This window comes from Bombus terrestris, chromosome 6 (assembly GCF_910591885.1).
Source record: "Bombus terrestris chromosome 6, iyBomTerr1.2, whole genome shotgun sequence".
Lineage (NCBI taxonomy): Eukaryota > Metazoa > Arthropoda > Insecta > Hymenoptera > Apidae > Bombus > Bombus terrestris.
Genome location: NC_063274.1, coordinates 699,332 through 724,171, shown reverse-complemented (window position 1 = coordinate 724,171; position 24,840 = coordinate 699,332). Strand labels below are relative to the sequence as shown.

Below are 24,840 nucleotides of genomic sequence, written 5' to 3'. Positions count from 1 at the left end.
TTAGATAAAATCTCGATTAGGAACAGCGTCGAGAGAACGTTTACCTTTCGGCGCAATTAACGCTTTCGGAATTATTTTCATAGAAATCGCGGTAGACGTAAAAAAACATTGAAAACGAAAGAGTGGAAAAATAGCGCGAAAGGAAAGCGAATGAGAATTGAAAGAGGCAAGAGAACGGATAATGTCTTCTTTGCTAACGCGTTTCTCTAACTCTCACCATCGATAAAAAGATTCTTTGACATTATTTCGGGAGGATTGTTTACATCGTTACGTTGATTCACGATCAAATCGTTTCAGATCATTGCCTCGCTTCGATGGAGCGCGAATATCGATCGAATATCGATCGAATATCGATGGGAAAAAGAAAAGTAGGAAAGTAGCGAGATGAACGGGGAACGAAGACGAAGAGGGATCGAAGATGGTCCTTGGGTTTGGACCAGTTCAGCGTCGAGTAAAAGAGCTAGATAATGGTCCTGGGCTGCGAAAATAGAAAAAGATAGCGAGGCAAGACCGCGGCTTTTTCGTTGCGTGAATTAAAATGCCGGCTGCATCGGACTATCCTTCGACTATTATTCCGCGGGTTGCACTGCGAATACAAACGCCGCGAATCCATACCCATACCCAGAAGAGATCTTCGTTTTAACCGACACAATAATTCGTACTATTAACGATCTGTCGCTTATCTTTTTACTATCTCCTTCTTGGAACAGCTTAATCAGTTTGCCGATAACTCATATTACGAAGGTCTTCTTCGAAGAAATTTGGGAATCACGGGATTTCCCCCTTTTTTTGCTTGAATACTTTGGGGTTCTTTGTAACTTTGATAAAAGTTTTGAAGTAACGTTTCTTTCTCGATCTGTTCTCGTTCTGAAACTTTCGTACGATGCAGCCAAGACAGATTTAGCTTTCAAAGGAAAGAGAGATTGAAATTAGCAAATTCGTTCTTAAACGGAATGCTTTCATTCATGCGCGTGATTTCGAATTAGTATTCAAGGAATGGATCGAAGAAGAACGGCTAGTTCCCTTTTCATACGTATTCCTCGTTAGTCGTGCACGTTTTCGAGGTTCTTCCTACTTTATAAGTACGCAGCGATGCGACGTAACTATTTGCGAGTTAGACAATTGATCCGCCGTGCTATCAGTTTATTGCGTTTCGTTGCCCATCGCGAGCATAAAAAATTTATGTATGAAAAATCCATTATCTTCCACATTGGCATTCTCAGCGATATCGAATCGATCGATGAAACTAATTCTTTCTAATTCGCCTTTGTTATGTACATTTCATCTATCTGGCAAGTATCGATATCGAACAACGAAGAAACAATGGCAATTAAATCTTCGGGTTTTATCGTTAAGTTTCTCGAAAATGAGATTGTTTGAAATCTTTTGACTCGTTCGAATCCTATGCAGACTGACCTTCGAGTTGCAGATCGACGAAAGAGAAAAAAGAAAATGGAAACAAAGCGAGAGAACCGCAGGCCACGTAACGTGTCAACGATCGCGACGAAATTCCAGGCACTTGGTATAAATATCGCGAGATTGTTTAGTTTCGACTCGACGATATCATTGGACGAGCATAATTGACAATAAAAGTTACCAACGGCCTATTTTTATGTACAGCGGAGTATTTAACTATCTGAACGAAACTGTGTACCAAACTTTAACGTCTACAACGACGTGTCACGTAGTTGTAGAAATGCGTTGTAACGGCTGATGGGATGATTTTGTTAATCGTGACAAACGATCAACATTTTGTCGTTTTCCAGTTACAAAGTATTAAAATGAATATTACGCAGCGCGATAAAAGTACAGAGGAAAATATTTATCGAGATCGCGATACAAAATGTTAATCGTCAAAAAATAAACGTAAGAAGGAGTTAAAATCGATGTTAAAGGAGACACAAAGAGGAGCTGGTTAAAGCGAGGTTGACGGAGAAGTAAAGAGTGGAGGACTCACCTTCGCGACAAGCGGGTAACTCAGAAAAATCGTGGCTTCGGCCGAGTGTTAAGCTCTCATATATACCCAGGTGGACCTCATTAGAATTCAGGTGCAAGACCTACAAAGGCCTGGCACGATTGGTTGGTTCGTCGACCCTCTGCCTCCCGTCAACCACGAGGGGGACAATCGCGCGACGATCACGATTCGTCACAGCTGATGTCTCGCTTCTCGGATCAACCGACTCTTTGCCTTCTCCGATTCATCATCGATCCCTTTGTTTCCGTCCTGTCCTTCTCTCACACTCTTTGCTTTCATTCTTCTTCATTTACATATACCTTGTTAACTTGTAAGTCGCAAGTCGCAATACAGATTGATCGTATCTTTTGCACGCTCTTTCTCAAAATTCTCGGTATATTCGAATTTTCATTGTATAAAATTGAGAGTATTTTCTGAGAGGGAGACAGTCGGTCAGACACTAGGATTACCTGTACTTCCATCTTGTTTTTCATCTCATTGCCTTGTTTCATGTTCAAGTTTTCCGCTGCCTATACCATATCGTAATTACACAATAATTCATCGAGAGATACTTGCTTCAAAGTTGAAATTTTCATTATCACTTGCATATTAATTCGTTAGCTTCTTATCGATCAAACGCGCGTCGTTAACCAATCGAAAGTTATAGCGTTTTGTATCTAAACGTGTTTTACATGTCCGCGATATATTAACGCGTAGCAATTTTATTAATTTCGTCTCATTATCTTAAGAAAACAAGCCGACGGCAAAGTTGAATGCAATCGAAACCAAACTAAATCTTTTCTTCAAAATAAACTCGTGCCTGGAACGTCGTAAGATATCGTTGTTAAGAGGACGCAAGTACTCGTAGTTTTAGAATATTTCAAAAGTAACTGAAAGATGCAACGAACGTTTGAGTCAAGGTTTCGAACGAATTGTACGTAGAAGGTAGAAGAAGAATCTCAGCTCATGTAATATGGATTTTATTTTATTCGTGTAACAATAACAGTTCCTGTTTCCACAGTAGTTTTCTTTTACAATAGCGTTTCGGTGTTTACATCGCTCTGACAATCCGCCTGGCGCAGTGGCAACCGCAGAAACCAGCCCGTCGCTGATTTCTCAGCTACCATGGACCAATCGGACGTCGAACGAGGAGTTTGCAGCGACGAACGAACGTATCGTCCTTTTTTCCCCGAACTTTTGCCTTCAACGTCCGCGATGATTCGCGCTGGAATTGTACTCCATCCACAGAGGAACGTTCTTAAAAAGGGCACGATGGTACCGATTGCCTGAAACGGCTACTCTTTACGAGCTAAGCTCTTTTTCTCGACCTATTCGCTTCCCGAAGGAGCGATCGCGATTCGATCGTTGGTTTCGCCGTATATTCTACATCGTACACGGATCATCGTATCGTAAAAAACTATTCCTAATGTCGATGCCTGTGGACCGAAGAGTTCTCGATAATAGTAACGCGTTTCTACCATTAATTAGCGTGATTAGCGAGATACCTTTCTCGGGGTTGACAGTCGTCGAGGGGAGATCCTTAGATTTAATCGTTTGTGCTGCGCGTTAGTCTCGCTGGTTTCCGCTTCTTTTATTCTTCCTCGTTTAATTGACGAGCAGTTGCCGCGTTTCGCGATCGATCTGCTTTTGCGAGTGTAATTTGGCACTCTTCGATTTCGCTCGAACGCTCTCGTCGTTCCCAATTGTCTAAGCATTTAAACAGATTGCAACCGTACAAGATAGCTTAGAAACACTAGCACGCTTTTGCGACGCTTCGCGTCCCAACGCTGCCTTACTTCTTAGTCCTTTGAAGCGTTGCTAGGGATTTTCTGCCGTGTTCCAAAGACTTTGTTATTTATGTCGTTCGCTGTTCGATAATATCTAATCTAAACGATCTAAATAAAAAGAGAGATCGATAGACCCGAAAAATCCGTTTAGTCTTTAATTAAAATAATATTAACGAATCCAATTCTCGCTTCAAAGAATTAAGTTTCGATTATATTTCCATCGAAATACACGTTGACAATCGATGTCCATTGAATGGATACGATGCTAGACACTTTTATGGAACTTATCTAGTCGCACTTTCGAGGTCGTCCTTTTTTCTCATATTGTTGGACAATACGTTGGACAATCTCGGGTGACAAACGCGAGAATCGACCTCAGAAAAATATAATACACGCTGCTTGGAAACGTCAAAAGCGGCGTAAACGATTCGCGTAGAACGAAGAACGACGTTACAGGACGCCTCTAAAACGTACAGATGTATATGTTACATGTTCCTTAAATTACAGACGATTCAACGTCGGTCAAACGTATGCATCCGTATGAAGAAGTTGGTAAGAAAAGTATCGAATAGAATGGCGAGTGTTCGAGTGATTCGCGCGTCGTATAAATCCATGCGTTTGATCGCGTCGAAGTTGGAGCAGATCTACGAATGAAAATACCGATCGAACTTGCAGAAAAATAATCACAATGTTGCATCAAGTATCGTTCTCTTATTTGTAAAAAACGCGACATATAATATACGTTTAGAATGGTACGATTAAAGGAATCAATGGTCTATTAAAACGAGTCATTAGATATTTTATTTCAGTTTTTACTAGATTACTAAAGATTATTAAATTAATCTTTCATGATTGCTTCAAAGTTTTTGCTTTAAGACTTTCTTAAGCCTGACGGAAAATGAACATTCCGATTGTTTCTTTGTACAACGTCTGGATAATAGAATCATGTTCTGTACAGAATTTCCAGTTATTAATAAATTGTATCAATGACTTGTATTAAAAGACTTGTTGTTTTTATTTTATTTAAAAGTTATCGACAATGAAAATCAATCAGTTATTTACAGATCACTCTGTATTAAGAAATATGTTGTTTAATTTGTAACGTCTTACATTATTTTTGATTGAAACGAGCGTTAATTCATCTACTTATACAACTGCTGTACATTGTTACGTGACGATAACGTTGACAATAAACGTTTCACTGCAATGACTCGATCATATCTCGTTAAAAACAAAGCGTAAAGCACACAGAGAGATGTTCGAAGAACTTATTTCAAATTTCATATACTCTCGATCGGTGTTTCACACTATAAATCCACTCTAGTCTCAGTCAGTTCAATGCGATCGTTACTTATAGCGATCTTTATTAATGTTTAACTATGTTGCGCCGCTCGTAGCATCTACCGTAAATTCAATCTTAAATTTTACCTTATTCTTTTTACCTTATCGCTAATATGCTCGTTTCTCTTATTCGCAAATTCGCGGATGACTTAAACCGATGATTCCCGAACTCGTTGCAATATGTACAGATACAATAAATTACTTGTTGTTGATTAACGTTGCTGTAACGTAAATGTAAACTTGAAGAAGTATTTGCGAAAGGACGAGTTTGCGTAACGGACAAATTTCACTGAATTCGACCCATATACGTGTATAAAGCTTATTTCATTTTCATCTGTGTTAACGAAAAACTTGTAAAAGGATAGATTTGATAAAAGAAGAATAAGAAATTACGTAAGAATGGTAATACTTGGAGGAATTTATAGTTTGACAAAATTGCAATATATAAATTTTTCGCAAGATAGCACGAGAAATAAAGGCGAGATATAAAGTGTACTTGATTCTTCCAGCTGTTTATAATTAGCCAAACTCTTTGATTAACTATACCTCTGAGTGTGGGTATTTATTTTATCCCTATACTCGATTCTCTTTCTCTAACTAATGGCATTCGCACGAATTAAAGGAATTCGATTACAGTCATTCGTTAAATGAGTCGCATTGTGCGATCGTTTCTTAATTTATTATTATTGCTAGTGATAGAAACTCGTGGAAGCATTCTCTTCGGGTAGAAGAGTAAACATCGAGCCAGAATGGCGTCAAGCAAGATGGCATCGGAACATTTTTTTATTACTAGAATGTTTTACGTTGGAGCAACATTTACGATTATAGAATATAGGCTTCGTAATTAGTCTTTAATTTTACGACGACGGAATTTTATATGTTTCGTAGATTTATCGTTAAAAAATGTATAAATACGAATAGAAGCATCCTTTGAATACAAATATCTCGCGAAACCGTGGAACAGAAGTATGTATTCTTAATGCAGATTCGGTAATCCAAGGATGGACGACGATTAAAGTCTTAGGCTCATCGAAACTTGAAACCATTCTGTCTCGATGTCACGATTAAACGATAAAACGCCTCAAGTAGAAAATAGCAAATACAAATTATTTTTCGTTAGTCGATTAAATCAAACGATACTTATTACAAACAAAATCAAACAAAAGTCCGTTAAAAAGAGAACATGTAATAAAAAATTAGATAAAGAATTGAAATAATCATTCGAATATTTACTATTTTCTTCTATAAATATCATTCACCTAATTCTGTTCGACACACATTATACTGTTAGTCCTTATCGACGATCCAGAGAACAGCTATTTATTATCAGTTTATTTAATCCATGATTATGTACAATATTCACGCAAATAAAAAAAAAAAACATCGTTTTCTTTACTTTTTATATAATCGTAATAGCAAGTATCAGACGAGTCAGTCATCTGTTATGAAATTTGATAAAACGTTACACGAGGAAAGATGTTTGTTTCTCTGTTGTTCCGGGCTGGCAGTAGAGTTTTCTCTTTTGTGCTAAAAGGACCTGTATTTGACAGCTATGTCCGAGGGACAATAGCGACCTTGATCACCTTACGAGTAATAATTCTCTCTTTGTTGATAGAGCGGTAATGGTGTTACGGGCGAGAGATCCTCGTCTTCTAAGCTCGATTCGGTCTTCAAAGGAAGAGTGGCCAGTGCTTTCACTGTTAAAGCGGAGAAGTTAATGTCAAATCAATGTGAAAAACTCGCAGGAGAATTTTTTAAACTCGAGGTTTACGTATTTGTATTTATATATAGAAATTTCTTCAAGATTTTCGAACGATTAATTTACTTTTCCAACGAACGTTCCATATCAAATAAGATTACCGAGGAAAATGGAAATTAATCGAGGAAAGGATGTATGAAGGATAGTAATGTAGAAAAAAAAAATGAAGAAGAAGATGAAAGAAAAATATAAACAAACCTGAGAAACGATAATATGATGTGCGTGTCCTATATGGGAAGATGGAGGAAGCATGTCAGTCAGTGTGCCTGGTTACCTATACACAGCACAAACAATCCAAACAACGCTCACTACATATGACACAACGATGTACGTATATCTCACATCGATAAGACTTTCAACGAGGAAATTAATTATATAGTCGAAATAAAAATATTCATGACGGCGCATGCCAATGAAAAACAATTCCAACATCTTATGTACGGAACTGTCAAATTCTTGAACAATCAAGTATCCCGAGTCTAACTAATATCGCTAATTGTCGCTAAAAATAAGCAATTCATTTCGATCGATAGGTGACGATATTCGTCCGGTTCCGTTATAAAATATACAACGAACGAATCGAATAAGCGTAAGCCTTCCGCACTAGGAAATAGCAGAAGGCACGAAAGTCTACCTAAACATTGGTCATGCTGTCACACCACTAGTCGCTATATATTAGATACAAGCAGAGTAAATCAAACCAATAAACTATTTATTTATAACAAACTGCAACGTACCCGCCACCATCTTGCTCTTTTCCATGACTTGCTTGGCCAAAATTTGATTCAGTTGCAAAATGTGCTCTCTTTGCCGTTTCTCTTCCACTACCTTTCTCTTCAAGCTGTCCGATTGTTCGATATTGATATTATCGTCTGAAAGAGATAACGAGATAACGATTTGCGTGACTATTTAATATTTGCGATCTTTTAGTAACTTGAAAACTAATTTATCGTTAAAACGAAGTTGCCCGGATGCATACCGCTTCCATCTGGCGCAGTCACGGTTGTTTCCGACAGCATCTTTCTTATCGCTTCGGCTTTCTTCAATCGTTGCTCTTGTTCCTCCGCAGTTAATTCTGGCGTCTGGAACGCGATTGTTTCAACGTTATACCAAAGCATCGATACAATAGCGTACAAACTGTATTTACGTCGGAAATTTGTCACCTGTTCTGGGATATATCTTTCAGGGATTACGATCTTGTTGGGCGTTCCTAGCAGCTGATCGATGGTACTCTCGTTATACTTCAGCTCTTTGTGACTCAAAGTCGATCTTACGACATCCGGTGCGTTGATCCTCGGCCTGAGCGCTCGTTCCATATCAAGATCATCTCTGGCTCTTCCCATTCCCTAGGGAACATCAAAAACGCTTCTATATCGACCGCGCGCTTTACTTCAACGACACACGCAACACGAAAAAACGACGCCAAAGAAATGACAAAACGAAGGTATGACAAACACGGAATCGACAAAGGAAAAGAAAAAGGAAATTAAACGAATGTACGTGAAAGAGGAAGGCAACCAGGAGAAATATGAAAACATAAAATACAAAAAGAAACGATACCATCTTCGAGAAGGTGTCTTCTAGATCGAGAATGGGTTTGCTACTGGACACGGTATAGTGTCGTCTTTTCTCGCGGGGAATTTGTCTGCGCCTCGGCCCCTCGATCTTTTTTTCCGTCATCTCCTTGATGATCTGTTTCGCCGCTTCGCTCTTGAAAATGGGCGACAATTGTGGCGAGTTCGACGCGTTCACGTTCAACGACGAACCGAACATTCTGTCCTGGCCTTCGAGGTTCGTCGGTGACAACAACTCCGGACTCACCGGCTCCGGGATGCTCTCGTTTCTCGATGGATTCTCGTAGTGTCTGTACGGTGGGTAGTACGGCGGCTGATGATGGTTCGGTTTAATCGGATAATTCTGCTGGCTGGGGCTATAGGACGGACTGGTCGAGTAATTCGGCGAGCTCATAGGTACGTGCGAACTCGAAGCGAGGCTCTCCGTATACGGCGACAGAGTACTGTCCGAGCTTCCGTCTTGAGTTTCGAACTGCGTCGATCGGCAAGCAGAATAACGAAGGGTGACGAAGCGAGGGCCGAACAAAATAAGGCATCACGGAGGGGTGAAAGGCGAAACCAACGAAAACAGAGAAAATGAAAAAAATGTATGAAATTATATGTATCCGATGCGTAGTTGATGCTGGTACTCCGGTGATACTGTGTTCCGGTGTTAGGTGCGCCGATGCGCTGAATACGAAAGATCGTAAATCTTGTAGCAAATTTTATTAGACTTTCGTCTCTATCCCAAAATTAGAATATACAAATATTACGACGAAACAAGTAAAATTTGGTGATTCGCATTTTGGATTTTGTATGTCAAAAACATCGAAAAATTGCAAATGGCATGCAAAAAAGAAGTTTAGTATACATAGATTACATCGTACGAAAACAAAAAAATATATTATTATTAGCACGACGAAAGATTTATCGGGGAAAGGTAACGAGGAATAAATCTTATTAGTTCGTCGGTTAATTGACATATCCGTATCGTAAAACGCGAATAGGAAGATGTCGGTAACGCGTCGTTAACTTACCCTGACTTTATTTCGTCTAGCTAGCATGGTTCTCAAAGCGTGCATGCTGTCGCTTCTGGGAGGAGGCACTACCGGAACCTGATGAATCTCGGGCTGTTGTTGCCGCTGTCCGCCGAAACCTCTCGGTAAGGACATGCTTCTTTGGAACTGCACGTCGTCCAAATCCGTCAGCTGGACTGTGCTTTGAGCGTGAATCATCGGCGACTCTTCTACCACCTTTCCCAATTGAGCCTTCTAAAAATAAATCGATCGAAAATAGAGTAAAATAAAATCAAAGCTGCGACATCGTCGATCGTTCGTCAAAGTTGCCCGCTACTCAGGCTCGAAATAAATCGACAGAAAGTCTTTCTTTAATCGTTACTTATACCGTGATAAGATATAGAAATATTTTACTACGGCGAATATAAATTATATCAGTCGAACGCAGTAAATAGAATCGTGGAAAACTCGAAGAAATTACCTCGAACTTCTGAGAACCTTCTAAATCATCGTCGCACAATCTCTTGGCACCTCCAGGCGCCTGAAGCCCGTTCGTTAATGGAATTCCAATGTTTCCAGTTCTGTCTCCTCGATCTCTCTGCCGTCTTTCCGATTCCCGCTTCACGATTCGCACGGTCTTAATCTCTTGTTTCTCACGGTTGTGGATTAAGCCTTGAAAACGTTATTATCGTGAAACACCGATCCCTGTTGTGTTAAGGTCTGTTAGTTTTGCGTTATTGCTTCGCTTACCGGCGAACTTGTTGTCCTCGTTTTGTCTGTAATTATCGTTTAGTAACGTTTCTTCGGCCAAGGGTGGCGGCGGAGGCGGTGGAACGTACTCCGGTGGAGGAATCGTACCATTAGTCAAATTTTCATCTTGTCTGTTGTTCTCTGAATCAGTCGAATGTATTATAAGATTGATGGACGATGAGAGAAACTTTTGCCAAAAGATAATTCCGTTAGGTTAAGATTATATATTTTGTGCTTACCGTGAATTCTAGACTCCGTGTTGATGTATAACGGAGAAACGTTCGCTTGCATCAGGCTTCCTTTTCCCTGCATTTGATCCTTTAGAAGCTGTTGCTTCAACTGATGTTGTTGAATCTGTTCTCGTAACTGAGGGGAAAGCGAGGAAATATGATTCTGCGGCGACTGAGGGTACGATTGTAGGTTCGATTGCTGACGATTCGTGGGGGACGAGTCTTTGATCTGTGTCGGTGAACCGAAATGCGGATACGGTCCACCGTTCTGCTTGCCACGAGGCGACGAGGACAGCGCAGGGCTCGATGGCGAATCCAAACCGTGGTCCAAAGTTATCCCAGAATCAAGATCGGTCTCCAACCAAGAGTTTTGCGTTCGCTTCTTCGGTTGGTGCACTTGAGGAGCTGCGTTAGTAACGTAAGAACGAAATTCCATTTACTCCGTTTCGCGATATACTTTGGTTCTTATTATTTTCAAACATAGGCTATGTCACGCTTTCAACGTTTTTCTAAATTCAACATTTCAAAGGATCTTCGTACTTTGCAAGAACAACGATTTGACTTACCAGAAGTAGGTTGCGGTCGAATCTGTTGCACCAGACTGTGAGACTTCTCCGTTAACTGTCTAACTTGAATGCTCAATTCCTTTCGTTGTCTCTGTAGATCTCCGACCAATTGTTGAACTCTTCTCAACTCTGCTTCGAGAGGGCCAGTCGTGGCCGAAGTGTCTCTAGTCATATTTCCTGCATACCTCCTCGATGCTTGCAGCTTCTGTCGCAGCACCACCAGGTCTTGTTCCAATCTCGCATTTTCCGCGACCGTTTCCTCGAGTTTCTGAAAGGCAAAGATACGGGAAGATTATTCGTTGCCTTTACAAGAACAGAGTTAAGAAGCTAAAAGTTTCGTCGATAACGAAAATGCGAACAGAACGGTCAACGAAACGGAAATTTATCTATTTCTGTGTTTTGATCGATTTACCTGGAAGAATACCGGCTTTACCTGGAAACAACGAATCGACGATTAAATCAAGCAAATCAGTTCCTTGGAGAAGGAAGCGCGCGATGCGTGCTCGCTATTCCTCTACTTCTACATAGTAAAAGACCAGCGTCCAATTCGTCGCACTTTCTTCGAGAATGCGAAACGGAGAAACCCTGATTACTTTTCGCGGGGCGGAGACCACCAGCAACTTCCCGTTCTCCGAAGAATAGATCGCCGGAATTTATTCCGGCGAAAGAAAACTTCCCGATTGAATTCGCTACCTCTGTCGTCGAACGGAAATTCGCATAAAACCGATTAAAGTTTCACCGTACGTGGGAATCTGCCGAAACTATTCGCGATCAAGTAGCGTCTGTCGTTGAAACTTAAAAATTGTGCCCGGTAGCAACCTTTTTTGTTTCCCGAACGGACGAATCAGGTCGGCGGCGTCTATTTTACGTTAAACTTTTTCTCCGTTAATTTTCCCTCCTTCTAACCTGATCTTCGCTGATCGAGGACAAACCGCGATTCCAAGACCCTACAGAACGCTTTAAAGTTCCTACCTTGGAGTTGTGTGCCAGCAACACTCTCACTCTGCTCAGTTCTTTTTCCAGAAGGAGCTGCTGCTTCCTGTATCTCTCTGCTTCCACCAAATTGCTCCTGCTGCCCTGCAGTTTATGTCGGAGACCACCTAGAGCTTTTTCCAGAATCTCCTGTAATCGAAATCGAGAAGGTTCAATACGCTGGAAAACTGATTTGGCCCGACCGACTCGAAGATAATAACCGCTGGAAAGCCACCAGATAGCAGGATAAAAATAATTCATCGATGGAATTCGATTTTACGAAATATTTCGTAAAATTGGTCAATCTTCCCAAATATAAATTTTCAATTTCTTCGTTTCCCAGAAGAAATGACTTTTTTATCTTGCGGATATCGCCGTTGACTGATGTATCTAAATATTTGTATACCAACATTTTTACGTAGCGCTCCTTTCTCACTCTACGATCAAATCTTTCTCGGATCTAGACATGCCGGATAATTTACAATTTTTTTACGATTCTGCGTCGCGTAATCTCTTCCCGCGATTCCACTATTGAACGCAACACGCGTTCACTGTACGCTGTATGTTCACCGTCACACGATGCGCGCTATGGCTTCGATTCGAACGGTATATCGCGTCTGATATACACAACGCTCGTCGGATACGTTCCGTCCACGACGACTCGAAAACGCGAAAGAACGATCTGTGAAAGAAAAGTTTGAAAACGAATGGAAGAAAGGAAGGAATGGAGAAGGTCGGGCGCGTTTTTACGGTAGCAGATCGGAGATCGCGTTACTCGCCTTGTCTTGCTGAAGACTGTGAAGCGTTCCGGATTCCTCCTGAAGCAGGCGATCCAGTTTGTAGAGCTGCTGCACCTTGGCCTACGACACAGAAGCGACGTGGTGAGTTAACCTTGAAGTTTTGCTTTCCAGTCGAGCGACCAAGGAGTCGCGTTTCAACCGGAATTACGATTCCGCTATAACGAGCTATGGCCACCGTGTCGTAATCGCGGATCGTCGAAAAGGAAAGACACGAGAAAAACGCGCGCCCGCGTACCTACGTATAATCGCGATTTTTAATGTAACGTCTCGTCACACGCAGCCAAGTGCGTGCAACAAACGTTAACTGTATTCGATGTCGGGTTCGTAATTTTCCCGCGTGTTTTTTCAACCCACGTCGTCTCCTACTTTACCTCTCTGATTTTCACGTTGGTATCATGCACCGTTATGGGAGTTTACGGTGTGTAATTCGTATTTATCGCGACGTTTTCTCTCGTAACGCAATTTGAGCAAAATGCACGCGCGCGTCCGTTACGGAATGCTTGGAAAGCAAGTATTTATTACGCCGTGCGGGTACAAAGGGGCAAATAATTCTTGATATACTTCTAACGAAATCTCCTGTTTCTGTCGATCTTCCATTGCTCTCTTCTCCCGGCTAAACTCAACCGTTCTTTTCGACGTTTCAGCTATTTTCTCCAGAGAGAAAATTTTCCCACAACACCGAGACGCCGTTTCTTTCGTGCTATTTGTTACGAGGCAGGAAACACGGTTAGCAATGCGAGTTGGGCGAAGGAAATGCGGGATCTCGTCGTCGGGTGATTGAGTTCTTCTTCACCGAGCGTAAGCTAGGGTTGCGATAGACACGAGGCGTTGACTCTTATATTTTCTCGAACTGAACTTATATCTTCAAGTTTAGAACGTTACTTTCCGTGTCTCAGTTATTAAATTAAGTATTTCGCGCGAACAGATTCTCGTTTCACCGATACTTTGGCTAACTAAATTAAACGACCGTTATACGCGTACCGTGTCATTTAAACAATCGAGGGAAATCGATACCTGTAATTGTCCGTGATCGGGACTTAATCGGTCCCAATCTCTACGTTCCTCGGCGAGCAAACGTTGCTCCTGCACCTTCTGATTGAATTCCAGACGATGATCCCTAGAACCGTCGTGTGTTAGGTCGTGTCGAGAACCCGAGAAGATGTTGGTCCCATTGGCAGTGTTGCGATTGTAGAGGGAGCCCAACTTCACCATGTTGTCCACGAGGTTCACTAGCGGCTTGCCCTTCTCGTACTTTGTGACAAAATATACCAGATCCGTTGAATTTACGAGCTTCGATCGCCTTGCTTCCAAGTTTCTCAATTAGCTCGGGTTACGCTCGAAAAACTCGGCCCTCGACGACTCGAACGGAATAATCGAGCACCAGAGAATCGGGCGGAGAATGAATTTCGTTTTGTTAATTTATCGCGAAACTTTCGTCTTTCGAATAGTCGAATCTTAGTCGGATCGGCTCGTTACCGATGATTAAAATTCACGAGTTTTCGCTCGGCCAATAGAGATATCGGGGGAAAAAGTGGAAAGCGAGTTTTACCTGCTTTTCGAGATCCATCAGATGCTTCTTTAGTTCCTCGAGTTTCTGAAGGTTCTCCAATCGTCGCGGAGTATCGAGCTCTGCCAATCTAGCCTGCGGGTCACAGAAGAATGCCACTTTAAATGTGACACCCGGCAAATTTCCACGCTTCACAGTGTCTATGGATCTTTTCGCCTAATGGTGCACGCTCGTGTCTTGCGGACAGCGCATTCTGTTTTGCTGACGCAGCCGCGATATTTGATCAACAATGCGAGAAAGGCCGACACTCCGTTTGCATTCACTCGTGTAATTAGTATTTTACTTGAAGAAACGTTCGTATGTTTTGATTATTTTACGAAAAACTTTGATCCTGTTTTCTTGTGGTCCGAGAAGAAAGGTTTGAAAATCAAAGAAGGAACGTAAACGCATTAAAAAAGTGCAAGGGCTTGCGAAATCAGAACCGAAAAGTCACGAGAGAAAAGACGACGGAGAATATCGATATTTTTACAGAACGATACACAAGCTGGCGTAATCTGTAGACGATCAAAGGAGACGTTTAAAACAGAACCTGCGAAACGTATGTTCGCACACTGTGCGCAACACATGGATAAATTTACTTTCACCGAGTGCGCCATACTAAACCCACGAAACACGGACTATGCTACAGCGTATGCTAAACTTGAACGTAAACTAGCACGACGCGACGTGGAGATCGGAAACACGTTTCAGCTTCACTGCGCGTCTCTTCAAATTTACCTAACATTCCCAGCGCGTAGCATCGCCAACAAAGAGGCAACAGCGAAAAAAACGGAATGACACGAGAGTTTGAGCGCGTTCAAACTTTTAATAAGCCCCAAGGGCGTGCGAATCGCGAAAAAGGAAACGGTCGAGTCGTTCGTCAGGGTCAGCGCGGAAACGTAATACGGTTTCTGGCGGGCAACCAATACACCGACAACGTTCTCGATGCGAGGTGAACGGCGAACGTCGGAGAGGAAAGATTGGCGGTCTTTCTGCGTCCGAAAACGCGATCTATACGGAAAGGGACCATTTATCAAAGTACACGCAAGTAGACGAGAGCACGGGAGAACGCGCGAGAAGGCAAAATTTCAGACATCGACTATCCGCGTTGAGAAGGCACGCTAAAAGACGAGACACACGCCACATCAGAGAACAAAGCCTCGTCGGAATTTTTTTCTCGAAGAAAGTTCCAATCCTAATGACGTTCTCTCGAAACGTGTCCTTGAAACCGGTTCTTCGCCGTGCTCCGCGGTATTTTTCGCGCGTACAACAGGATTCTCGATCGCGACCATCTATCGGATGGGTCCTCGTGAAAACATCCGTCTCCGTTTGAATCGTCGACAATCTCCAAAAACTTTTCGGGAAGTTTCTCCCGAATGCTTCTAAATTCTTGTAAAAATCCTTGGTAAAATCGAAACTTGACGAGTATGATGCATGAAAAATTGTTTAAAATAATAACGAGAATCGTTTGCGAGAATGTTGTTCAAATCGCAGGAGTTTCTTCCGTCGGTTTATTCTTCTTATTATATTACCGAATTCTGATTTTATCGCGTAACGACTAAAATCTCCTTCTGCGAGAACAATTTTTCTCGAAAACGGTTCTTCGTTTTGGAGAAGGAAGCCTATCGCGACGTCGGAGAGAGAAAAATGACACCAGCCACGACGCCATCGGTTGACGCAGGCTCCGTTGTTCCCAGTCGCAGCTGCTACCGTTGGGCCAACGATTCTGTTTCTGAAAATGTCTTCGGACCTGTGCCTCGATCTCCATGTGACAATTCTCCATCGCTTTGTAGATGGTGGCGTTCTGCCGGCGTAGCTGGATCAGCAGGAGCACCAACTCCTCGTGGGTCCTGCCGAGGAGTTCGCCGGCGGACACGCGAACCAGTCCCTGGGTTGCGGCTTGCGGCAGCTTGCGGCCGCCCTCTGCTCGCTGGGAGCTGACGTTGCTCTGTCGAGTCATGCAATCTTTCGTTAGCGATCGCGCGTACGCAAACACCGGCCTCCGGCCTCCCCTCGCGGCGAACTTGGTTCGTTGGCGAACAATTCGGTGTGAACGCGAAAACCTTGAATCTAGCGTCGTTACCGCCGTTCCCTCGGCGGCCCGTCTCGACCAAGAAGATCGATCGAGCTCTGAAAACGCTACGCTCTACGTGCAATCTGCAGTTTACGGTGATCCGATGGAAATCTATGCCGACTAACTTGTCGCGTATGTTGTGACAAGGTGATGGAAACTTGAAAGTTTGTTTGTACAGAGGCGAGCAGGTTATTAGGCTTAGCGAGTTTTTATTGGAAAGCTTATTTCGTTTAATGCCACTTCTCTTACAATTTCAACCGACGAGTACAGAAATAACCTATATAACGAGAAAACGTTCGAGTACCAGGAATATCGTTTAGCTTTACAACGAAATAGGAAATGTCTACGTTGAAAATAATTAATCGATATATGAATTTGATAAACGATACTCGTGCGTTTTTCGCGTCGTGAACACGCGGATCGCGAAGTAGTAAATAACATACAAGTGCTGAAAATGAAGAAAATCGCAGAAACGGTAAATCAAGCCTAATAAGAATTTACACACCTCTGTAAATTGGCGAGATGATCGAAAGTAGGATTTTCAGATGAAAATCGAAGGCAAAAGACGTGTACGCGTGTTATAACGGATTATTCGAAACAAACGTGGTTATTAGTGCATTCGAACAACGTTTTACCGAATACCATCGTGTTCGCGTGTATTCGCGCGTGGCACGATGGTTTTCCGCTGAATTTGACACCGAATTATTTCACCGTGTAAGATCGAAACGTATAAACGCCAAATCGAAAGAATCGTTTGGCCTTTACGTTTACGATGCGTGGTTAAGAAGCGTTTTGGTATGATTGGCATGGAAAGAATGAAAAAGAATAAAAAAAAAACGTATAAAATATCAGACGTTGAACAAGGCCGTTTTGTCGATCGAATGCTGCGTGCAAGAAATAAAATTATACAAAAATTGTTTGACAGCATAAATCATAAACTAAACGGTACTCGGTTGATATTGAAACGAAGAACGACATCGGAGAACCTAAGCTTAAAAAATCCACGCGTCTTACTAAAATCTACGAATTTATTCTACGAATCTATCGATGTCTACCAACTAAAACGCGATGGTTGTATATGTAAATTTGTCGCACCAATATTTACGAACTACAGATACAAATGATAAATAATCGATTACGTTATTACAGTTTCCATAATTAACGAGTAACGGTCTATCGATTGCCGGCGCTTCTTACAGTATCGGTATCACAGGCTTAAATAGTCCACAACGATATCCAACCTCTATCTTTGCACGAAAGCGATGTCTCTCGTGCGCGAAATCGCAAGAACAACGATATCCCTACAAAAAACTATAACGAATCACTTAAAAACGTTCGACATTGATCTATTCGATCAAATTGCAAAGAAAATGTAGCGGAAAGCCAAAATTTCGGGTCGTCGAAATCGCTGCGACCCTGTTCCAAATCATCTAATGCGAATCACACCACGACAAAGCTTACATCACTTACGCAAACTGCCTCGGCAGACGTAGATCCTCAACCTTTGACCTGTCTCATCTCCATTTAAATCGATCTGCGTAGAACCAGTGGAGGACCGCGTTTCGCCGATTCTACGAACGATTCTCGTCCCCGTTTTAAGAGGTCCCGGTCGCAGGTTCCATCGCAAAATCCTGTCTCTTTCCTATGGAAACCGTGGTGGAACGAAGCTTAGGAACGCGGAAAGTAACTACGTTGTCGGGGAAACTTCGTATCGACGGGCGTACATTGCGAACACACGAAACCAGCACAATGGGGAGTAGCGAGAGCGTGGCGAAGGTAGAAGGAAGACTTTGGAAGACTGGCGTCATGCCCGGTCTGATCGACTCGCCTGTTCACCGACTCCTACAGTACCCGGCATGCACCGTGGTTCCTTGCTCGGCTTGTCGAGCTATCGTTTTGTATGTTTTGCCTGAGATCTGGCTGGCTTCGCCTCGACCACGCGAGCCCATGTCCCTCGGTTAAGGCAGCCTTTATAACCGAGATCTGATTATAATGTTCCGCTTAAATGCCGGCTCTTTGCGTGATCCTGCTGACCGTTTCTGCGCAATTTTTTCCACTTTGTTGTTGTTGTTTTCGAATCGTTTCGTTTATCTCGTTGCCGGATGATGCAAGGGAAATGATCGAACGTTGTATCGCTCGAAATAATTGCAAGATAGCGTTACCGAACCTCTCAAAATAGTTCTATCGAAATACAATAATAGAAGCATCAGAGTGTGGTTACAAGTAATTCGATGGAACCGATAGAAATCTTGTTGCGAGATATTCTCCGAATTCGTCTGTTCGATTTAAAGATGCGGATAGCTATTATAACGATAGAGGCGGGTTACAAAGTCGTTAAGGTTTCGCGAACCAAGCCTAGATACACGGACAAAATAAACTACTGTATCCGTTCTGATGGTATCTGTACTTAGAAATTTAAAGATAGTGGATGTTCAAATTCGCGTTCGCAAAATATTTTAAAAGACTGTACGTCCTATCAAACTTAACGTATATATGGGCTGATACCTACTCCAATTATTTCAGCCACCATTGTTACTCGCGCGGAGTATTCGTATTTTTCCCAACTATCTCCAAGTCCCCGGATGCGCAAAAATCCTTTTAAAACTTCTTTCCGCGATTACACACACGCGGTGTACTGCAAACCGTTTCAAAGGTAACCGAGATTTTCGATTTCCCCTAAGAAACTCGAAAATTCCTCGACTTTCAAACCTTCGGAGCCATCGAGATTAAGACCTTCTAGAGACCCGAGACTTTTAAGTTTCCAGAGTTGTGCGAGCTTTTAACGGTTCAGAGAATCTTCTTTGGCTGATATCGCCGTTTTCTAGTGTCCTCGCTTTCGGAACGATCTTATTTCGATGTAACGGCTACTTTTGCCGGAAAACTCGCGGAAACTTCCATTTTAAGAAACGCGATCCCCGCTTTCTTTTATCCTTATGGATAAAACTGTTTAAATACGACGTTGATAATCGCGTTTATCGAAATTGTTTATATCTTTGTATTCTCTTTGCGTATATTTCTCTTATCCTCTGTATAAAGTTGCTAGAATTTACCTAGCCTTTTAACGAAATAGTACTGAACGGAATTTCAAAAGCAAAGCAAACATTAATACGCTCGCTATTGCAGATTCATGCCAAATATTCTCGAAATCGCGTTAATAGCGAATCGAAAGCAAAGAAAGCCTGGAATCTTCAAAGTAGCGGACTTGATTAAGCTTGAACCTCTCGAATCCTCTCCATCGTATCGCTAAAGAGGAGGATCGAAACAAGGAAACTCTGCGATATATGTAACCAAGGATATAATGCTTGTCCCAACACTGTATTCAAGTTGCCTCGATTGTGGAGGCAGCTTAAAGTCCGTCCGCAGTCCCCTGGCACGGTGCCCTTGCTGACCACCGCTGACCGTATGCAGGATCGACCCTGGCCCTCGGTTTTCTTAATCCTCTTTCCTTCTCGTTCCTTTTGGTCTGCTCTCATCCTTCCTCCTCCTCTTCATCGTCGTCGTCGCCGTTTTCTTCTTCTTCTCTTTCTCCTTTTCCTTCTGCTTCTTCTTCTTCCTCTCCTTGAATATTTTTCATCCTTTTCTCTTCGCCGGAGACTAGTGTACCACCGTTTCAATCACTTTGTTCCTTTGCATGGAAGTAACGACACTCGCGTCGCTATTTTCTCGCTAGTCTGTGTCCTACAGCCTCCAAATAAAGAGACGATTCGAAAGAGCTGGCACTCGATTTTCTGTACGCTTCGATTCGTATTTTCAAACGCGACAGAATATTCTAGAATTCCTTCGACACACGCGAAACAGCTTCATGTTGGAAGTCTCGTATAACGTATAAAAGTAAAAAATATGCATTTTCACGCGGAGTAAGTTACAGATACGGTATTATTTTTTCTCGATTGGAAAGAAAGACGAGAAGACTAGGTAGATGTCCGAAGTTTCTAATTCTCCATCTACGAAGTGGCCGATTCTTCGCATAAATTTCACGGAACGATAGATGTAATTAATTTCGATAGTATTTCAAATTCACGCTTGCCATATTTCGCTTCAAAGTTTCGAAATTGAGGCGTTCGGTATGTGTGAACAGTTAAAGACTGCGAAGCAAAGCGAGACAATAACAAGTTAAGGCATATCTTTGTTAGGCAAGATATTTGCGACAAAAGGTCAGGCAATGCCGAGTGTTTGGAATACTAACGTCGGTCAGGAAAGAAAGCTCGATAAAACGACAACGACTTGCGTAATACGTATGTGCTAAGCGGAAGATCGCAGAATCGCAAAACGGCAAATTTCCAATAGAACGAAAGCGGAATCGAGGATAAAAGATCATTTCGTAGATCGAACGAACGCGAACGGTTGCTTCTTGCAGGAGGAATTCGTATGATCTCGAAGGTGTGCTTTCTTCAAACGGGTTGCGTTGCCTTATGTCTCGCAACGTTGTCGTAATCGTTATTATTATAGCAGGATTTCAAAGAAGCAACTTCTGGTATGGGATACAAAGATGTATGGTAGCTACGGATTAGCAGAAACCTTGTGATAGACCCGGGAACTGTAATCGATGAAATTACCTTTCGATCGTATGACAGAGATGTGGTTCGAATTGCGCCGATTAAAGTAATCTCTCGCGAAGGTAATCGATCGAGGAAACATAAAGTTGGGAAACATACAGTTTGACGAAGTCTATAACGGTTCTAGCGTAGAAAAGATATGTAATACTTTACCGCGGAGTTTGCGATGGGAAATTGGCGATAGTATTAAGGTATTAATTGCAGCCGATGAAATTTCTAGGAGCGAACGCCGCGTAGTCAGCAGGAATGCCAAACGCGAGAAAACAACTTCGCGTTTCTGCTGCTGTCGCTCGCGTATGCTAATGAATTTCTGGGACAAGCAGGCTACGCTAATGAAAATGCTTGTAAACTCTGCATCAAACGGACGCGGTTCGATCGTTCTCTCCTCGTGGTGGTTGGATACCGGCCCGTTTACACCGTGTAGAACCAGTAGAGTTGAATTTCTAGCCCAAAGGGAAGCGTACGCGTACATTCGCGAGTTTCAATGGTTTCAGCGGTTCCTTCGGGCGCGCCGGTTGTCCTTTTCCATAATGGATATCGCTTCCCCTGGACTGTTTCGTTCCGAACACTTTCTACGCGTCGAACATGCGCTCTCCACTCCCCGGATCTGCTCGATTGGATGTTCTTCAGCCACCGATCCAATTCCTGACGCGAGATATCGAAAGAAAACTTTGATCCGCTGCCTTTCGTGGGAGCTATCTCTTCTCGTAGTACCAGTATCGTCGCTAACTTTGTCGATACGAAGTCACTATGGCTCTCGATTGGACGCATTAGCTTCGAATCGGTTTTTTCGAAACCGATTTGGACATGCGAGTTTAGGTGGTAGTACGCTTTACCAGACCTTTGTAAGTTTCCAATTGTTCTAATTGCAAAGAATGGTTTTCGGGTACTTGCGTATCTCTAAGCATCGAGGCGAATGGAACGTGTAAACGTCAGAAAAGTATAGGAAATATAACAAAGTGTCCATTCAATTTTCTTGAGCTATTGAGTATGGGTTCAAAGACAAAACAGCGCTGCTAAATCTACCAAATCTTGAAATTGGAAACGTAGAAACAATTAAGATATTATCGTCCCATCTGTAATCGAAGGAATCTAATTAACTAATTGTTCATGATCTTGAAGAGATAGCGTGCCTACCGAATCGAGGAAGTATCAGCTACAGAGTCTAGTCCTCCAAGGATCATCGATTCACGTGTCTTAACGATTTAGTCGACCAACCAAAGGCGATAACGTGACAGCCCACGGCCACGCGTAAAGTGAAACTTTAACACGAGCAGCGTATCGTGACGCTTGATAACAAGCGTTTCGTTGTAAACCGCGGCTCTACGTTCTCACATTTTACGCCTTAGCGGGCAACCTGTATAGGTGGTGGTTCCTAAACGATCTACGATTAGCGCGCTAGAATCTACCGGAATTTATTAAGACGATAAATGTTAAACGAATTGAAATCATCGAATTTCTAAGCAAGTACGAATTGCATTTGCAACTGGTTGAGCGCCGATCATCTCGAGCGTTCCCGCCAGGTGCGATAACCCTGAGAACCGAAACGCGTTCGCGATTAATTGTATCGGCGCGGCGTAGGCGCTGCGAAATCGTCGGCTCGCCCTAGGCAACGTTTTAATTAATCCAACTAGTGGAATTTGCATGCTAGGACGATAATGCGGACTACTGCACGCTCGCGGGACAGAGCTCGAACAAACCGTATACGTGCTTGCTTGCTTGTCGCGTGACACTAATGGTGTGTACGTACGCGTGAAATATAAAGAAACGGAGTTGCAATTACGCAGTGGGAAGAGGAGAGCGGTAAACAGGAAAGGAAGGGAAGGAGAGTGTGAAAAAGCGGCTAATCAGTCGAAGCCGTGTCGTTACGTTAGATTCCTTTCTCTTTCCATGCTTCGCCATGCCAATCAACTCGAAGGTTTCGCTTGCGCCAAACTGTCTTTCACTCACCCTTTTGTGCAGCAACTCGTTGCATTCCCATACGCGTTGATTCTGCCTACCAGCCGTGCCCCCGCCGCGGTCCACCTCTCGGCCGATCGGACTCACCATTTTCCTCTCGACTGCGAGCAAATGAAAGGAGTTTGCGAGCTTATTTTTACTCCGCTTGGATTTAAATCTACGAGTCTTCTATATCGTAGCTAGTAATTTTCCAATAAGGAAAATATACGGTCGAACAAGTGCTCGTGGGAATATCGACGATAAGAGAGGCTGGCTTTCCCTTTAATCGTACGAGAAAAAACATCGTTTCATATGTTTCCCGAGCTGGCCAGATAAAAACGCACAAAGCGGCGGTTAATATTCGCGATATTGACCCAGGCAAGAATTTGGTACGAGCTGAATATTGACTCGATATCGCTTAACCACTGTTCGGACTCGAGCATCGGCTATTCTCGCTAATGTTTGTTCGATAATGTATTTGCCTCGATGTTAACCACGATATTACGCTAGGTATTACAACGTATCCGACGTGCTACGCACGTGCACACGTGAAAATCATTTTCCGAAAATTTCTATCTAGCACGGTGATCATCTTCGCTTTCGCAAAAGAGCATGACGAATAATTTCTATCGTACATTTGTCGTTTTTAATTCCGTCTTTATCCTTTCTGGATCTTCCACGTAGAAGATCAAATGAAATTCTTTCCCCGCCATATCTGCGAATAAAAGAAAATATAGAGAAGTGGGACGAAAGGTTAAGCTTGTTCCTCGCGGGTCGCTTATAACGGAAGTCTCTTTAATTCTCGGGACGAATGTCTCGCAGCTGGTAAGCATGGAAGAAAGTTAGCGTCTAGCCGGCCGGCCGAGCGTACCTCTGAATAATTAATCTTAACAGCACGGTAAACCTCCATCGCCAAAACCGCGTTATTTTCGGAGAGCTTGCAAGCTTCTTGCTCGCTTTCCGATATGAATTCTTCGAAACCGCGATTCGATCGTGCGCTTGCTGCTTCTTTCGGAGTTCCAGATCGGTTTATTCCCCGTTTGGAATCGAACGACGATTGCGTCCTTTCAACAGGATTTGAATGAATTGAATTTAACGTCGAACGATATTCGTAAAGCGGAACGAATGGGGTAGGGCAAATTTATCGAAAAGCGTGAATGAAGTTGGCTAAAGTTTCGCTGGGCGTGACAAGTGTTCGAGACGATTTAGAACAGATTCAACGAGTACTCGCGTTTAAACGAGTTGGAGAAATGTGCCGAGACAGTGGTAGAACGTGGTATACGATAGTTTAAAGAGGGATTAGTACTCGAAGGTTGAAGAATTTAATGGAAGGTACTTGGAAAATTACAAGATATCGAGTAACCGGAGAATCGGAAAAGTTGAGCGAATGAAAGAAATCTCGAAATCGAACGAATAGAATGGCGAACGCTTAACGTAAAAACGCATATTCTTACTTGGACTATGAACTCGTATATCGCTGTCGCTAGGGCTGGAAACTCGATGGTCGTTCAAGGAAACAACCCTCAAAGCCGGACTCATCAATCGTTGAGTAGCATGACCGCTGGGAGATGTTAATCTTATGTCCTTTCCGTCGCTGTTATTCAATCTGCAATTTTCAAATTGAAAATTGAATATTAAGTTATCGTTTTGTCTTATTCGTAATCTCTCATTACCGCTACATTTCTCTGATTATTAAAGTTCCTCTTTCCTTATTTCTAATTAATCTACTCGTACGTCGCGTACAATTCGCTTTAACGTCGTAAACGTCGTATCGTAACTGCGTAACGATTAATAACCGAATACACGAGAACATAATACAACAAAGATAATAACGTAGACGAAATATCAGGAATGCGACAGAAGCGAATCTTAGTATCGATTAAATTACACGCTCCTTCTACCTATAAACATTACGGTAAATAAAAAATTGGTTCACGCGTCAATTCTCGAGCCATCGAAAAATGTTTGCCGGACGAATCGGTCGGAATAGTTTTAAGA

General features: G+C 42.5%; 1 protein-coding gene across 16 annotated transcripts in view; it reads right to left on the bottom strand.

Annotated features, from left to right (window-relative positions):
- Positions 1 to 24,840, bottom strand: part of LOC100645228 — a 190,581-nt gene that overhangs the window by 4,450 nt on the left and 161,291 nt on the right. For 11 of the 16 annotated variants that reach the window (XM_048406407.1, XM_048406399.1, XM_048406408.1 and 8 more), the window contains 17 exons: positions 24,297 to 24,448; positions 22,855 to 22,964; positions 16,025 to 16,222; positions 14,278 to 14,370; positions 13,743 to 13,979; positions 12,708 to 12,788; positions 11,929 to 12,078; positions 11,369 to 11,389; positions 10,957 to 11,224; positions 10,400 to 10,795; positions 10,161 to 10,301; positions 9,892 to 10,082; positions 9,432 to 9,665; positions 8,402 to 8,887; positions 8,005 to 8,187; positions 7,821 to 7,923; positions 7,579 to 7,713 (listed from right to left, as the gene is read on the bottom strand). In XM_048406407.1, coding sequence (XP_048262364.1) covers positions 7,579 to 7,713; positions 7,821 to 7,923; positions 8,005 to 8,187; positions 8,402 to 8,887; positions 9,432 to 9,665; positions 9,892 to 10,082; positions 10,161 to 10,301; positions 10,400 to 10,795; positions 10,957 to 11,224; positions 11,369 to 11,389; positions 11,929 to 12,078; positions 12,708 to 12,788; positions 13,743 to 13,979; positions 14,278 to 14,370; positions 16,025 to 16,222; positions 22,855 to 22,964; positions 24,297 to 24,448 — 3,179 coding nt within the window. Of the gene's footprint in view, positions 1 to 2,918; positions 6,780 to 7,039; positions 7,116 to 7,578; positions 7,714 to 7,820; positions 7,924 to 8,004; positions 8,188 to 8,401; positions 8,888 to 9,431; positions 9,666 to 9,891; positions 10,083 to 10,160; positions 10,302 to 10,399; positions 10,796 to 10,956; positions 11,225 to 11,368; positions 11,390 to 11,928; positions 12,079 to 12,707; positions 12,789 to 13,742; positions 13,980 to 14,277; positions 14,371 to 16,024; positions 16,223 to 22,854; positions 22,965 to 24,296; positions 24,449 to 24,840 lie in introns of those variants that run through there. The other 5 variants (XR_007224263.1, XM_048406414.1, XM_048406411.1 and 2 more) reach the window with 5 other exon arrangements.